Source organism: Lampetra fluviatilis, chromosome 7 (genome assembly GCF_964198595.1).
Source record: "Lampetra fluviatilis chromosome 7, kcLamFluv1.1, whole genome shotgun sequence".
Lineage (NCBI taxonomy): Eukaryota > Metazoa > Chordata > Hyperoartia > Petromyzontiformes > Petromyzontidae > Lampetra > Lampetra fluviatilis.
This window is the reverse complement of record NC_136281.1, coordinates 16,385,632-16,401,010: the sequence shown is the minus strand read 5'-3', so window position 1 is coordinate 16,401,010 and position 15,379 is coordinate 16,385,632. Positions and strand designations below refer to the sequence as shown.

General features: G+C 53.8%; 1 protein-coding gene across 1 annotated transcript; it reads right to left on the bottom strand.

Moving 5' to 3' along the window:
• Nucleotides 1-499: 499 nt before the first annotated feature.
• Nucleotides 500-15,107, bottom strand: LOC144933651 (potassium channel subfamily K member 1-like). Its single transcript, XM_078858686.1, has 4 exons — nucleotides 13,640-15,107; nucleotides 5,201-5,596; nucleotides 4,237-4,594; nucleotides 500-4,143 (listed from the first exon to the last, which is right to left on the bottom strand). The coding sequence occupies exons 1-3, from the start codon at nucleotides 13,992-13,994 to the stop codon at nucleotides 4,314-4,316; spliced, it is 1,032 nt and encodes a 343-aa protein (XP_078714812.1). The 5' UTR covers nucleotides 13,995-15,107; the 3' UTR covers nucleotides 500-4,143; nucleotides 4,237-4,313.
• Nucleotides 15,108-15,379: the final 272 nt, after the last annotated feature.

The window sequence follows — 15,379 nt, the reverse complement described above, 5'->3', positions numbered from 1 at the left end:
TTGATGATGATGGTTTATCTGGTAGAGCCTCACCGAATCTCCACTCTGCCAGACATTCTGTGAAATATGAGCTTCATAGCTCATCAGATTCCTCCAGAATAAATTCAATATCCAGATTTTTCAGGAGGGCCCTGGCAAGTTTTCCTGTAGGGGGCGAGTTTGCTCGGTGTAAACCCACATTCAGTAATTTGTAGATATTTTATTTTGCATTGTTGTGGCCTGTTTGGCCATACCAGTTGCAGTGTTTATTGTTTATCTTTCGTTCATCATTTACATTCCATCCACTGCTGGATGAAGGGCCTCTCCCACATTGCCACTCTGCACGACGCTACCCTCTCCACGGGGGCGGTTCTCTGTGCAGTCGTCGGCAAAAGTCTCCTCCGAGGATGACCAACGCGGCTTTATTGAAAACAAAACTCTTGGGCACTGCGCGATTCCAAAACCGATCGGGTTCGCAGTGACAACACGAGTCAGCCCGCCACAAAACCCACAGGCGCAATCGCGTTTCACGCACACGGCAAAAAACATTTATTTTTTGACGCGCGACAATGGCCATTCGCGTGCCGCTCCCCAAGTTACATGTTCAACCGACGTCCCTTACACGTGAGGTCCCTGCGTTTGTTCCCTTGTGTGTGATCCGTTGCGCCGCGCTCTTGTAAACAACGCGAGAGGATTATTTGTTACGGTATTATCAGCGGCGCGGTTCAACAGCCGAGAGAACGACGTGATTGCACGAAGCGCGTGGCGTTGCTCTCGACAAAACTAAATGGAGGAAGCGGCGTTGGTTCGTTTGTACAGCGGAGGTCAGAAAGCCAGCATGGGCGTCACGTCGCACCGCTCCATCCTGCATGACCTAATTGGGGGGGTCAACAATACCATAAAGGTGGTGGCACAAGGCAATACAATGAGGGGGGGGGGGGTTACCAAATCTAAACTGCGGCCACCTTAACAAGCCGACTGATTCGCGAAAGAATCGACGCATCAGCAGTCACGCAGAAAGCACCAACATCGAAACGATGGACCACCAAATGTCAAACCGGGGAAGAAGTAACAAAAAGCGAGCGGGTCGCGTGAGTAGCATCCACCGTTACGGGGCTCTCCCTACTCGTGACAATATCCGGCGGGAGCGGCGACTCGAGGTGGAGGCAGGACGACGACATCAAGGGTCACTCTGGCCTCTCAATCTCTTCCGTGCCTTCTCGGGTTCTGGCTTGAGCTCTGGTGCGCAACGCAGTTGCTGCTGCTGCTGCTGCTCTGAGAGACAGCAACACAACCCCCCCTATCGATACCGTGAACAGCCCTTACATCGATCCGCTGCGGGATGAGCGACACGCCACGGTGTGCAGGGTCGTGCGGATTAATTAGCCACACTTCGTCGCGCTGCTCAGTGCGGGTTCGTGAAGGCGGAGATGGCATAGAAGTACAGTACAACAATGGATGTTGCTGCACTGCCCTCTCTACTTTTGCCATCAGTTGTTGTTGGCAAAGGCGCTTCCTCGAGAGTCTCATTGCACCGAGGCTCGCCTCTCCGACGTCCACGAAAGTTCAAGATCCAGGCCGCACATTCCGAATCACCGGCGTCCAGACGTTTACGCTGCACCAAGGGCTCATGACAACAAATCGAAATTGAAAGTGATTTTTCCTCAAAATTGTTCGACAAAAAAAACAGCAACGCTCTACGTCGATTAGTGATGTCAACATGACCACAACCTATTTTACGAAACGTGAGTTTATATACCAGCCTACGACCAAAAGCGTAATGTGATAAATGTATATAATTTTTGACGCACGGCCGATATCCTCGTTTGAGATGAGGGCTTTTTTGTGTTAATGACAGACGTAGATTACGTACCCCATCAAGACATCAACGTTACCATTTAAGCTTAATTGTTAATTACGACAAGAAACTGCTAATATATTCGTCTGTCATTAAGATAGTCATCCCTGCTCATTGTTAAGCGGCCGCGATGAGGTTGTACAATTGCTGGGAGAAAACTGGCCCCCGCTGCCCCTCAACTTCACTCGACGACGATGACTTCCATGAAGAGGCCCTCGACTCAAAAACGCGGGCACTTTGACCAAGTCTTTCTCTGGGTTCCCGCACGTTCACCCAGCGCAGGACTCTGGACCGTAAACCCATCTCGGCGCGTCGCGTGACCGTCCAAAGCAGACAACTCCCACAAGCGCCCGGTGCGCGCGCGGGTCTCTGTGCAGAACGAACGCTCGCAACGCGCACGCAAAACATCGCCGTGCCAATCGGAGATTGAGGGGCGAAAGCAGTTCAGCATACATACATTGCGGCTGCTCGCGAAACACTAACAATTACGGACAAGATAAATCACCCCACGCACCCCGACCAGGTGATAAACAAAAAATGTTCTAAACATTACAGTGAACGCGCTCACACCTCCCGTGGGCTTCGGGGTGGGTGTCGTAAACCCTTCACGTACAACGCGTACGAATCGACGGACGTCCATTGGTCAACGCGCGCATCGCGAGCCGAATACTCGATATTAACCGATCGATCTCGACGCATCCTCACAGCCTCCGACTGACAGCGACCACGCTCGCCCGATGCCGACTAACCCGTGGCTTGCTCACGTCCAACCAACACCGTAGCGCAAGGTGCGGTGGAACTCTCGGCAGAGCGTGTCACGGGAGGAAGCGGGAAGGAAGCAGCGTTCGTGCGTCACGCTCTGCCCTCGTCCGCACCGCCGATTAGCACGGTTGGCTATGTACGGTACGCGAAAGAAGTTCAACACACGTACTGTACATTCGTCATCGCTCAGGTCTTCCCACCGCGTCCGTGCAACTGCACTCAGTCCTGGCTGCGGACACGCCTGCGGGCTTATTCCGTCCGATGAGCGAGCGACCGACCGACCGAGTGACGAAAGTGCCCCCCGTACGCGTCCCTGGGCACGTTTCCATGCGGCAACTTGCAGGGCAAGTCGGTCCCCCTGGGGCGGCGTGGTGACACATCGTGAGCTAAATGGCAGCAAGCCAGCGTAGCAGAGCGAGAGAACTCGGAAGGACGCACGTCCCCAATAATGCAGGGCGCCAGTGCCAGTAGCGCATGTGGATGTACGCAGTACACATCATTCGATCCTTCATTTGTTTCTGGTTCTCAATGGCGATTCACTTATAACCCTCTCTTAGAATATGGAACAATAGCTATTAGACCACGTACCTAGACACGATGCATCAACACAGCTTAAGTTTATGGTCTATTTACGGACAGTGCTTTTATATCGGCAGCTTGAGTGTTTACGTGTATACTGTACATGACTGTAGCAACAATGACGGTCCGACTCGTGTTACGTTTCCACGACCAATGGGAACCAGACTCAGGAGCAGCACCAATGCCCAAGCCTACATCCCCACGCTGCAGGAATCGTGATGGTTGGCCCTTTAACCTCGCGACTCGTTCCAAAGCGGCCCAGGCGTCGAGCTCGCTTGGGATGGGATCAAGCCGGGAGGTCTACGGTGGGGACGCCCGCTCGTGGAGCCAACTTGGATACATCGGACCGAGCCGGCGTGGTTGCCAGTGGTTGTGTGAACGCAGCACTGCGCTGCCTCACTCGCAGCTAGAACGCGATTCTGCAGCCACTGCAACTGCACCGGGGCCACCACATGGGGCCCATGCGCCAGCCGACACAGCGCAGGGAAATTGAACAGGGCACCAAGTTGTATTCCTTGCCACCAGGGCCTATGCCACCCGTGTAGCCTGGATGGCTGTGCCACTGGCTTTGTATCCTCATCAGATGTGGCCCAGATCCAGTCCAAATTCCACCAGAAATCGCAGTTGTTCCTTCATGTCCAAGAGTGGCATGAGATGGATGTCTTAGAGGTCACAACGCAGCCCATTCATAGTTCAAAGCCTAGCGACGTGTCCTTTGTTGTATCAGTCACAACAAAGACAACAATTCGCAAATAACATTATAAGCATTCTATTTTAAGACGATCTTAAATTAGTGATTTACATTTCTTTGTATTTCCTTTTACATCGATTTAATTACTATGAATGAAAGACAACTGCAGGTATTGGCGTGACCTCCACGCTGGGCCGACTCTCCCACACACTGCCCCCGCGGGACGCACGACGGCGACGCGGAGGCACGCGGACGGTGTGAACGGTCGCACGGCCTCACCCCCCCCCCCCCCGAGCACCACCCGCCCGCCCGGCCCCCCGCGCGCCACCACCGTCCGCGATGGCGCACGCCGCAAGCGGGGGAACACTTTCCCCGGGTGGTGGAAGGGGGGGGGGGGGTGCCCGGCCGGCCGGCTCGCGGGACCCCGTGGAGGCCTCGCGGCCCTCACTGCCCGTTGCCCATCGTGTGGTAGGTGGAGGCGGGGCCGCTGAACGCCAGCGGCTGGCTCGACTTCTCGCCGCCGCCGCCGTTGACGGCGAGGTCGGAGACGGTGGACACCGGGAGCTCCTCGCCGTCCACGATGCCGATGCGGTCGTCGTCGTCGTCGCCGCCGTTGCCGCCGGGACCGCCCGTGTGGAAGATGCCGGAGAGGTAGCGGATCTCGGAGAGCTCTCCCACCGTGTCCAGCATGAGCAGCATGGCCACCAGGCCGATGATCAGGTAGCCTGAGTCGACGGGTGAAGGCGAAAAGATTTTAGAGCCGGGACGATCAAGCGGTCAGGTTTATTGATCGCGGTCGATTACTTTTGAAAATGGGGGTCGCCCCCACATCCTGCCCCCCCCCCCCCCGAAGGTGGAACACCCCCTTAAAGTCCACATCCAGCGTGTTTAACCAAGCCTGACAAACAAACGCTGCTGGATAACATTACTGTGGAAGGTGCAGGAGCTGACAAACTAAAACGTGGCTTTCTTTTACGCGAAGAGACGAACGTAGGTCCATCTCAGTGAACGTGAAGCATCGGGGTCCAATGTCGCACATCCCCCCCTCACCCCATCTCCTTACCAGGGATCACCGCATCGCACGCTTTCAGATGCGCTTCTGCGGCCGTCTGGAACGCTCTTCCGATATTCGGAAGCTACTGGAGCTATGCACTTTTAAGTCTTTTAAAATCTAGATTGGAAGCTCATATCTTGAGAACTGATTTTTGTGTTTAGTTTCGTTTTCCTTCCCCCGCACCTCCGACGAGCGCGGTCAGCTACGTACGGTGCGAAAGAAGTCAAACATACACACATTTGTCTCACTCTCGCCGCGACCACGCGAGGCCACTCACAGGTGACGCAGAACTTGTAAAGCTCGCGCAGGTGCTGCCCGTAGGCCTCGCCCGGCACGTAGTCGCCCAGGCCGATGGTGCTGAGCGAGATGAAGCAGAAGTAGAACGCCTCGAGGAAGTTCCAGCTCGTCTCGAGCGCCGTGAAGATGCCGGCCGGGATGAAGAAGAAGCAGGTGATGACGACGACGGCCAGCACGACGGCGTGCGCGGTGGCGACGCGCTGACGCGACGCGCCCAGCCGCCGCTGCATGTAGGCGATGGGCCGGCGCGTCACCAGCGTCATGAGGCGCTGCACCACGGCCGTGAGCAGCAGCAGCGTGAAGGGGATGCCCACCACCGAGTAGATGATGCAGAAGGCCTTGCCGCCGTCGGACAGCGGCACCGAGTGGCCATAGCCTGTGGGGGCACGCGGACAGCGAAGGGGTTACGGCCGTGAACGCACCGGGTGGAGGGGGGGGGGGCGGGGAACTTGAGCTGGAGCGTCGCCCGCATCAGCTGCCGCGCGGCGTTTGAACGAAGTTTGAACGAAGTTCGAACGTAGTTTTCCGACATTTGAAGGCGTGTGGTCGCTAAAGTCAATAATTCCGCTCGCGATTCGTGCATTGAATCGTGGGTGCGAGAAGCGATTATTGACGCTCCATGCAAACGTTACATTTAGGTTACGGAAACTAAACTGTACAAGAGAAACGCCGAACAAGAAGACAAAACAATAAATTGTTTATTGGAGCGAGTGGTGGTGGGGGGGGGAGCGATTCGTCACGAGCCTAGAGAAAGCCAGCAACGAGATCCACCGCTCTCAACGCGGGTAGCGTAAATCGCCTGCACTCGCGCCCAGGGTCTCATCTATGGTGGCTGAGCGCACACAACACGCGGCATTGTTTTTTTTTTGTCATTTTACTGAAACGCTGGGACACGCAGAGAGCCACTCGGGTAAGCAACGTTTGAGACCGAGTGGAACCACCTGGGAGCCTCAAAGAATCCCAAGGGCTTTCCGGGGCACTTGCGTTTGTAAACTGTAGCCTGCCAATTACGTGGCCCCCACAGGAGCGCGTTGGGACCTTCTGCAAAGTTGTGTAATCACTTATTTACTGCAGATTTAAAAAAATGTAAACGGTGTGCGTTATCCCAACAATTAAAAATGTCCGCGTCGCGTGCGACGACCTGTTTTGAGTTTGCGTGAAAGCTGCCGTTTGGCAGAACAACCAAAGCGGACGCGTAACCAAACAACGAGACGCACTCGTGAATTAATGATACACGCGTAAATAATAAAAGATCAATTAATAAATTAACAGTCACCTACTGGCGGGCCACAGCCAGCCAGCGGCAAACAATTTCCACACACGGTTCACCGATAAAAACCATAACGCTTCGCGAGCCTCATGTGTATGTCTTACTCTGTGAAGGTTCAGATTCCCGACACTACCGCTGTCTTGGATGTTGCCTCTAGGATTGCCACCTCTGAGGTACAAAACACCAGGACATATTACGGGTAAAATAATAATAATGATGATGATATCTCGCAACAGCGGAAGAGGGGAGAACTGCATATGAGCGCATTGTCTCTCGTGGTGAATGTAACGTGGCTCTGTCCAAGCGTTGCAGTAAATGCAGACTTGCAGATTGTCCCAGAACAGCTGCCTCGACATGAGGACGATCCTGGGGGGAAATCAAGCCAGGTGGCAACCCGAGTGGCCTCCGCATGGCCCGGTAAAGAGCCCCTTCTGCAGCTTGCTGAGCCTCCAGCGCTCGGGCACCCTCCCCACCGACCCCACGTTAAACCGTCACGATTCGGGGTCATAGTTCAGTTCGATAATCCATTCTTGTCGTCTCCGGTTGTGTTGTTCATCCGATTGGTCATGCTTTATTTGTGCTGCCCTGGTCACTGTTAACAGAGGGGCACAATTCATGCCGATCTTAAAAACCTTCCGGGGGACCGCACAACTGCGCCCTCTCCCGGTGACCCCTGGGTAGTGAGGCCACACACACGCTCACACACCCACTGGCCTCTCGAGGTGCAGAGTTAGAGAGGGGGACGTGGGTGCGGCGATTCCTCGCGGAGGCTCTGGCAAGGCTGCTATGTTACCGATCGTCTGCGTGGTCGCGAGGCCGTGTGCGTGTGTGTGCGTGTGCGTGCGTGTGTGTGCGTGTGTGTGCGTGTGTGTGTGCGTGTGTGTGTGCGTGCGTGTGTGCGTGTGTGTTTCCGCGTGTTCGCACCGGTTGGCCTGCAGTTGTGAGATGGGAGCAAATGCTGAAGTTTAGCACCGACCGCAAACCCCAACCGACTCACCGTCGTGATGACTTATGGAACTTCTCAACAGCCCAGCCTCCTTACAGTAATTGCGCCTTTCAAACAAGTGACACATACACAACCGGCCCTCCCGTTCTACGCCTCGGTTAATTAAACTTACAGCCCCTTTATTTGTCGGTCAATCCACTGCTGTACGAAGGCCTCCCCGTGTCGTGGCGGTTGATGGGAGTTTGTACGACCAAGGCTGGGAATAGAACTCAGGTCACCGGGTTTATGGTTCAGTGCACCAACCACTACACCACCACTTCACCGAAGCCTTGGTTAATGGAAACTACCTCTTTGATTTCAGCGGGATTTGTATAAGCTCGTGGGAAACGACTTGATGTTTTATTATGTAAATAAGTTATCATGGCTATGCCTGCTCGATGCAAACGTATTCCACAGGGTGACGATAACCGAGGAGCTGCTCCTTATTCGTTTCCTGCCAGTTCCCTCCGCCTAGCCGTTTTCTTTCCTGCCTGGCTGGGTGCGGCAGACTCGACTGGCAGAGAAGTTGCGTTCTCAGTGCGGCCACCGCCCCCCCTGCCTCCCGCCCCACAGGACAAAGGCGTTCGCGGGGTGGGATGGGGACAAAAAAAAAGTGCAGAGAGCAGTAGTCGGACTTCTTTTGCGTGGGTCACACCTGACAAACTCGCTGGCTTTCAAACGAAGAGTCTGGGGGCCTGGGAGTTTCCCACAGATTTATTTGACCTGCACTGCCGAATGCGGTGACGTGGCAGTCGGAGGAGTAACACTTCGGGCTTTGTGTGGCCGGCCGATGCAGACTTGACACTGGCAGCTGTGAACACTGCCAGTGTTTTACTCGGCTGTTGGATGCCGCTCCACGTTAGGCTCGGGTGCCCCCCAGGCTCAACAGAACGTTCGGTGGTTGCTCGTCTCTACTGGAGATCCTGAGCCAGGGTGTAAATTCCACGTTCCTCTGGCAGGGGGCCAGTCTCTCCATAGGACAACTCCAATATAATGCAAAAAACGCAGAAAATAAATATATATTACATCACCAATCTGCCTCTAATTTTCTGTTCTGCGTGATAATTGGTTGTATCTCAGTTTGTTAAGAAACGAAATCTTCAGGAGCCCGAACAAGTTTGATTTGTTTACAAGTAGACGGTTCCACAAATTAGGCAACCTTTTCAAAATGATGCTCGTGGCACATCTGGGCGTGATATTTTGTAGTTGACTGTCGATAGTTCTACAGGCTGTGGCTCAATTGCGGAATTAGTCGGCGGTCCGACACATATACACAACACGGAATGTCCCGTCACCATCCCAGTGTGGACGAAAAAGCCAGTCCGAGTGCATCGAGTGCGTTTGACGCCAACAGAGCGCTCCAGGCTCCGCGCCGGGGGTGACCACCGGGTTTTTATTTGGACTTTCCTGCCCCTGGGAGGTCACGAACTGGCTGTCGATTGAGACGTTTATGTCCCTGCTGAAGGCCAGGCCTCCTCTCGCTCTCTCTAGTTTCTCCATCTTTCTCTTGAGTCTCTCTCTCTCCGGTTACTGCTCACTAATGTCCCTGCTTTACATGCATGGCACTCGTAGATGCATTGTTAAAGGATGCTTTCTACATCAAAATTATTATTATTTTGACAATTATCCCTGTTGAAAAAAAATATTTTATTTCTATCTGAATTACATTCCTAATTGGTTGGCCTACTTGTTTTCTTAGGTCGTCTGCCCAGTGCCAGATCCTTGGCCCAATCTCCGTCCATCCCGTCCAATCTGGAGCTTTCTCCATTTCACTGTACGTGCCCCCTCCAAGCCAGCATATATCTTTTCCGCCTCTTGGCCTCTTTCCCAACTTCCTTCTCTTACAAAACCTCCTTCATCAAGCGTTCACCTCCGAAGACGTGCACAATTCGCGGCTTTTGCTTTTTCTGGATTATCATGAATCAAGACTCCCGTTGACGTGCGGTGCCCGAGTTAAAAAAAGGCCACTTCACGATTATTCTCATGATTGCCCACATATTTGACGCATCCGGACCATACGTTCCAATTCGCAGGGCTGCCCTCGTGCGACCACAAATTTTCAATCGACGGCAAATCAGAGGATACCGGGGGGCCTCTGAAGTTTCTTTGCTGCTCGCAAAGCTTCCAGCCACGAGCGAAGCTGTGAAGAACGGCTCCTCAAACTCCGATGCGGTGTCCCTTTAATAGGCTGGCAGTTGCTGACCGTGCTGGCAGTTGTGTAATGACGCACACGCTGACGGCATTTGCCATCGGCAAACACTGCACATTTTTAAAACGCCGTCATCTGGCCGCGATGAAAAAAGGCCATCGCTCAAATCTTCAGCTCGTTGGCCGTGTAGATACTCCAGCATATTATTTACGTCGCCAGTGGAGAATGCTGGCACCCGCACTGCGAGCTCGGTGCTTCAGCGCATAGCGGAACACAACGATCAAGGCCGGCAGACGCACTCCGCTGGCCTCTCGGCACGTAACAATGCGTCATTTTCAAACGATTCTCGTACCCGAGATACGTGCATCACATTTTCCCCGATTACATTAATTTGCGAAAACGTTGCATGTCATAGTTTTTTTTAACCAAATCCAGAACCCCCCTCCCCCCAAATCGTGATGGCAAATTTGACGGTTACACAGCGACCAACCCCTGCGCTTCTTACTCTGCTCATGACTCAACACGTTCATCGACAACACTGTGTGGCCTCAACATTGAAAATATATATTAGGCGACTTTTCAGGTAATGGCCCTCATATATATACCACCTAGAAAGCCAAAGTAGGCTTCTCATTTCAGCTAATGTGTTTAATGCTCATGAATATGTAGTGATCATCGACTCTCCGATTGTGATGCACCGCTACGGCACGCTCATTAGGCTTGCCAAGCGCTTGATGCAAATTCCATTTGGGCAGGCGATAGGGAAATGTGGTTTGAGCACTGTACGTGTCGTGTCGCTGCCCTGCCCAACCCCAGCTCCCCCGTGAATGCACCTTGGCCCTAACAACCTGTCGCGTTTGTTTGCTCACAGGACCGCTGGCTGATAGTCGCTTGGCCACGCGGTATAAAACAAGGCACGCTCAAGGGCCCCGGTCGCGTCTTGTCGGTCAAGCGGGTACCGCAGTCGGTCGCGGAAGTTGATGTCGACGCGGAGTTATTAGGTCGGTCGCGCACGCGCACGCCCTGTGACGCGCTTGGGAGGATGATTTTGAGTGTCGATGGAGGGTGGCGTCACGGGTCAGGTGTTGCCACGAGCGTGTACCGACACGCACCTCACCTTCTCCGAAACCACTGAGAGGTCCCCAACCCTTTACTGGCTGTTAGCCAAGCTTCCCGGCCACAGGGAAAGCCATCGGGTCTCAAGCTCTGATAGGTCACACATTCAGTTGGCTGCACTTACTGTGTTGGCAGCTGTGTTGAAAATATTGGTCATAAACAAACACTGCACATTGTAAAACGTGGTTCTTAACTGTAAGTCACAAGTTTCCACTCGACTCTCTCTCTCCCTGCCGTGAAGAATGCCCATTGCTGAACCACCCCTTAAGCTGACTCAAGGAGTAGATGTTTCAGTCAGCAGTTGGTGCCAGCCCATCGTTGTGGGGTCTAATCCCAACTCAAGGCAACGTCCCATGCCCGTCAATCAGTAAATGGGGCAGTGCTTTAAAGTTCACTACCAGCGAGTACATTGTGAAGTTATTATGGGTATAGCGACGAATCGATGTTTACACTCGCACGAGACGCAAATCGAATCATGCACGAATGGATTATCCACAACTTATGTTGGTGGTATGTTGATAAATCTGGCTATCGCCTGATGATGATAATTGTTATTGCTGGTGAAACGTCGTACGCAAATTGCAAATGTTGTAGGTTTACTCTCCAACACACCATTGTGCTGTACTAGTAACAAATTGGCATATTTTGTTTACGTGACAAACCTTACTAATTGGCTGTGTCGGGTGGTGGTGGGTTTATTTACTTGATCTAACCCCAAAAAAAAGCTATCACGTTGATCTACTTAGGCAATTGGAGCAAACTAAACTATTCAAAACGAAACATAATTCGAAATAATACAAACGCCGTGATGCTGAGACAAAACCAATACATCGATTCTTGAAACCGGTTGGGAACCCCAAAAAATGATGAATCTTCATCCCGTCTACAAGCCATGTTTCCATGCCTGCTAATCAGCAAGCGCACAATCCTTGGCGTTTAATGCCAGCATGGCGATCATTATCAAGTTGCGTAGGTGGAGGAAGCCGTGTTTTGCTGAATGGGCTAATTTTTTGTTCACGGTGGCCCCAAGTTTGTTTTGTGCGTTTGGGGCAGTTTAATCGGGGGGACTGGTTGATCGGGAAAACTGTCAGTGTGTGCTCGACATGGTGTGGTTCCTTCTCACGAAATCCCATCTCAACAAGCCTGCCCTACCCTGCCTGTGCCACAAATTATACGTGAACGTTTGTGCATTTCGTAGATTTCTACCACCTTGTTATTCAACCAACCGAGAGGCCATGTACAAGTATATCGCACGCACGGGGACCATTGTTATTTAGGATTATTTGTAGTATTTTCTGATTGCGGGTTTCTTTTCAATTCAGTAATGTCCTAATTAGGGCCATGACAGAGTAGAAAAAAGGTAGCTTATTCAGACGGCAAATCATGGCATCACAGCGGCTAACATCGGACATTTTTTGACAGTGTCAAAGTATAAAAAAGCAAGAATAGGGTTTCCCCTTTCTGGAAAGAAAACGCCTTTTGGCGTTCTCTGGTCTGACACTGGCGAGACTTGGCCCCAAAGAAGGCTGGCTCTGGTGTAGACCAATCAGTTTCAAAGACAACGCCATATATTATCAGTGCATGTTTTGTTTGCATGTTCATCACAAGTACGTGTGGTTAACGCAGACACCATTTGTTGCAAAAGGTTTCTATTTGGTGTTTGAACATCTTAACAACTGTTTTAATGCCAGAAAGGGTAAAACCGATTCTTATTTTTTTCATATAACAGCGTCTGTTGAACACCCTACTCACGGCGGACGGAACACTTTGAGACATCCTAACAGAACGTCAATACAGGAACTTTGTCAATCCACCGTTGGATGAAGGCCTCCCCCGTGCTGTATCAGTCATGGGTATTGTTTGACCATACTTCACCATGCCGGTCAGTGTGAATTGGTGAAGTCGGTGGCTGAGGAGCAGGCTAGAGATCTCACCACTGATTTTAGCCGTGGTCAGTATTTAAACTCGGGTCGCAGAGGTCACAGCACGACGTGCCAACCACTGCGCCACCCAAATACAACAATGATCCCGAAGCTTCACTTCTAGGAGTTCTTTTTTACATCCACCTTGGGTTGTCCAGACTCGGGTGAGACCACGAGGTGTGTTGATGATTATAATGCGTCGGCAAGACGTGCGATGGCCATTGCAGCCGCTCTCCTAGGAAGCTGCACACGCACGGGCACGCGTCCATTCCCAGGGGGGAGAAGGTGCCACCGATGATGAAGCCACTGCCAACGCATTGACCTTCCCAAACGATGTCACCCGATACTCCTCAACCAAACTTGGGAGGTTTTGCCACCCGATGCAGAGGCTCGCAGTTCGTGCCCAGCAGCCACCCTGGTCATTACTGGAGGTGCATTAACCGTGGTTACACGCGTTGTCTGATGCATATTGGACATTACAGATTCCATGTTATTTTTTTCAAGGGCATGTGTGCTGGCGTTATGGTGTAAATATTCCGTAAATTACTTAATTGGAGAAAAAACCTCAAAGTTAAATGACTCCCTCCTATCAGACTAAAGACCCGACACTGCATGCGCTTTGTGCCACACAGGGACAGCTGGGCATTGGCACGGGTGCCATGAGATGCCGTGTCAAGCGCTTTTGAGTTGCAGATTCATTCAGGGGCCCTGCAAAAAATAAAAAAACTATCCCTTCCAATCACCCGGGCCTCCCAGGTAAACGACACCACTTTGTCACAGATGCACCCAAGCCAGGCAAACAGCTTAAACTCGCTCCGTCAACAAAACGCGCTCGGCTCGGGCGTTGAGCGTCGCTCTCTCAACCCGCGCACCGCATTCCAGCTGGCGAGGCCCATCGAGCTAAGCGGCGGTTGATGCTGCTGCTGTTGTTGTTGTTGTCTCTCTTAAACGAGGACTTCGAGGCAGTGCCGGCTTACCGGTGGTGGTGAGCACGGTGCTGGCGAAGAACAGCGCCGACGTGAAGTCCCAATTGACGCGCCCCGATGCGTTGTTGAGCACCGACACGCCGTAGTTGCTGGCGCCCATGACCTTCTCGAGGAAGGTCTCCAGCTCGGCGTCGCGCACGCACGGGTGGTCCGCCAGGAACTTGGTGCGCAGGCTGCGCAGGTCGTCTCGCAGGTCCTGCTCGGCCGGGCGCTCGAGCGCCGAGAAGACGGCGGCGCCCACCACGAGGTAGACCGCGTAGGCGAGCAGGAGGCCCAGGAAGACGCACGCCGAGCGGCGCTGCTCCAGAATCCTCCCGCACGAGCTCGTGGCCAGGGACTGCAGCATGGTGGCGGTGGCGCTTGTTGGGCGGGGGGGGAATGCGATGGAGGTGTCGGTGGAGGAGGGAGTGTGGATGGATGATGTGATTGTGGTGGCGGCTCTGCTGGTGGTGGTGACGGATGCTGCTGCTGGTTGCTAGTGAAGGTAATAGTGTGCTGGCGGTGGTGGAAGTGATGGATTTCTGCCGGTGAAGCCGACAAATGGTCTGCCGCTGACGTTAGCGATGATATAAACGTGCCGCTTTGCGGAGGTGACAATTCGTCTGATCCTGGCCGAGCTGAATCAGAAGCCGACGCTGGCGGTGACGGTAGCGGAAGTCGTCGCCACCTCCGATCTTATCGCCATGGAACAACACCACCCGTGCAAGGGGATCGATGCAGTTGCCACAGCGCAATCGTCTCTGGATGGACGGACGGGACTCTACGGATGAAAGCCGCACGCCCTTCCTAAGATGCCGAAACCCCGAGACAGCCCCTGGCGAATTGTTCAGGTCGGTGCCTTTAAATCCACACGCGACGGCCGTTTACAACAAACACTCCGGGGCGAAGCAACAGCGCAGACGTGGTGTCCACCTCGCGAGCCGCTACGAGGCGGCTCTCCGCGCGTCCCCCCCCGTGGGTGGACACGGGCTGCTCACCGAAGCCCGGGGACCACCATCCACCATCCTCACGCGGCGGCCAATTGACGAGGCGGCTTCTGTGCAGGACGCAAGGTCACCCTCGCCGCCGAGTCACCTACCGGGCGGCGCACGCGACTCGCGCAAGCGGCAGCGGCAGCAGCGGCAGAGGCGGCGCTTCAACTCGGGGGACCCTTTCACGACCGTGAACAGCCTCCGCCCGAGCGCGAGGGTGGAGGGTTGTGTGTTTGCCGGCGTGTGCGCGGCAACACACCGCTGCGCGTAACGAGGAGGGTATGTGGATGGCGTGCGCCGGGAGCAGGGTGGGCGCGTCCGTGCGTGCGAGACACCGAGAGAGAGAGTGAGTGTCTGTGTGGGTGATGCGCTGGCGGTGCGAGTGGCTGTACTGGCGTGTGTAATTATGCAGGGGACGTGGGTGGTAGCGGTGGTGGCGTTTGCCCGGGGATGTGGGAGTGGGGATGGGGGAAGAGGAGGAGGATGGAGCCCCGCGTCACGGCGTCACGGCGTGACGCGGCCGTCCACGGCGCGTCGCTTCATGAACGAGGGTGGGAGGACGCTTCCTCGTTTCCAAGTGAACGCATCGCGATCAAAACAGCGCAACCTTCGACATACGTACGTGCGACCCACGTACTACACACACACACGCGCGCGCGCAAAAAAAAAGCCCGCATCGCGTGTGTGGGGAATGTGCCGCTGTGAGCGAGGTGCGATGACTGGGCGTCATGCAGAACCGTAAGAGACATGCAGCCGTGGC

What these genes read in the sequence shown, in the direction of transcription:
- LOC144933651 (XM_078858686.1), bottom strand. Translation starts at nt 13,994, where the DNA reads ATGCTGCAGTCCCTGGCCACGAGCTCGTGCGGGAGGATTCTGGAGCAG. An exon ending in CACCGTGCTCACCACCACCG is followed by an intron (nt 5,597 to 13,639) that starts GTAAGCCGGCAC and finishes GTGCCCCCACAG; the next exon opens with GCTATGGCCACTCGGTGCCG. An exon ending in TTACAAGTTCTGCGTCACCT is followed by an intron (nt 4,595 to 5,200) that starts GTGAGTGGCCTC and finishes CCGTCGACTCAG; the next exon opens with GCTACCTGATCATCGGCCTG.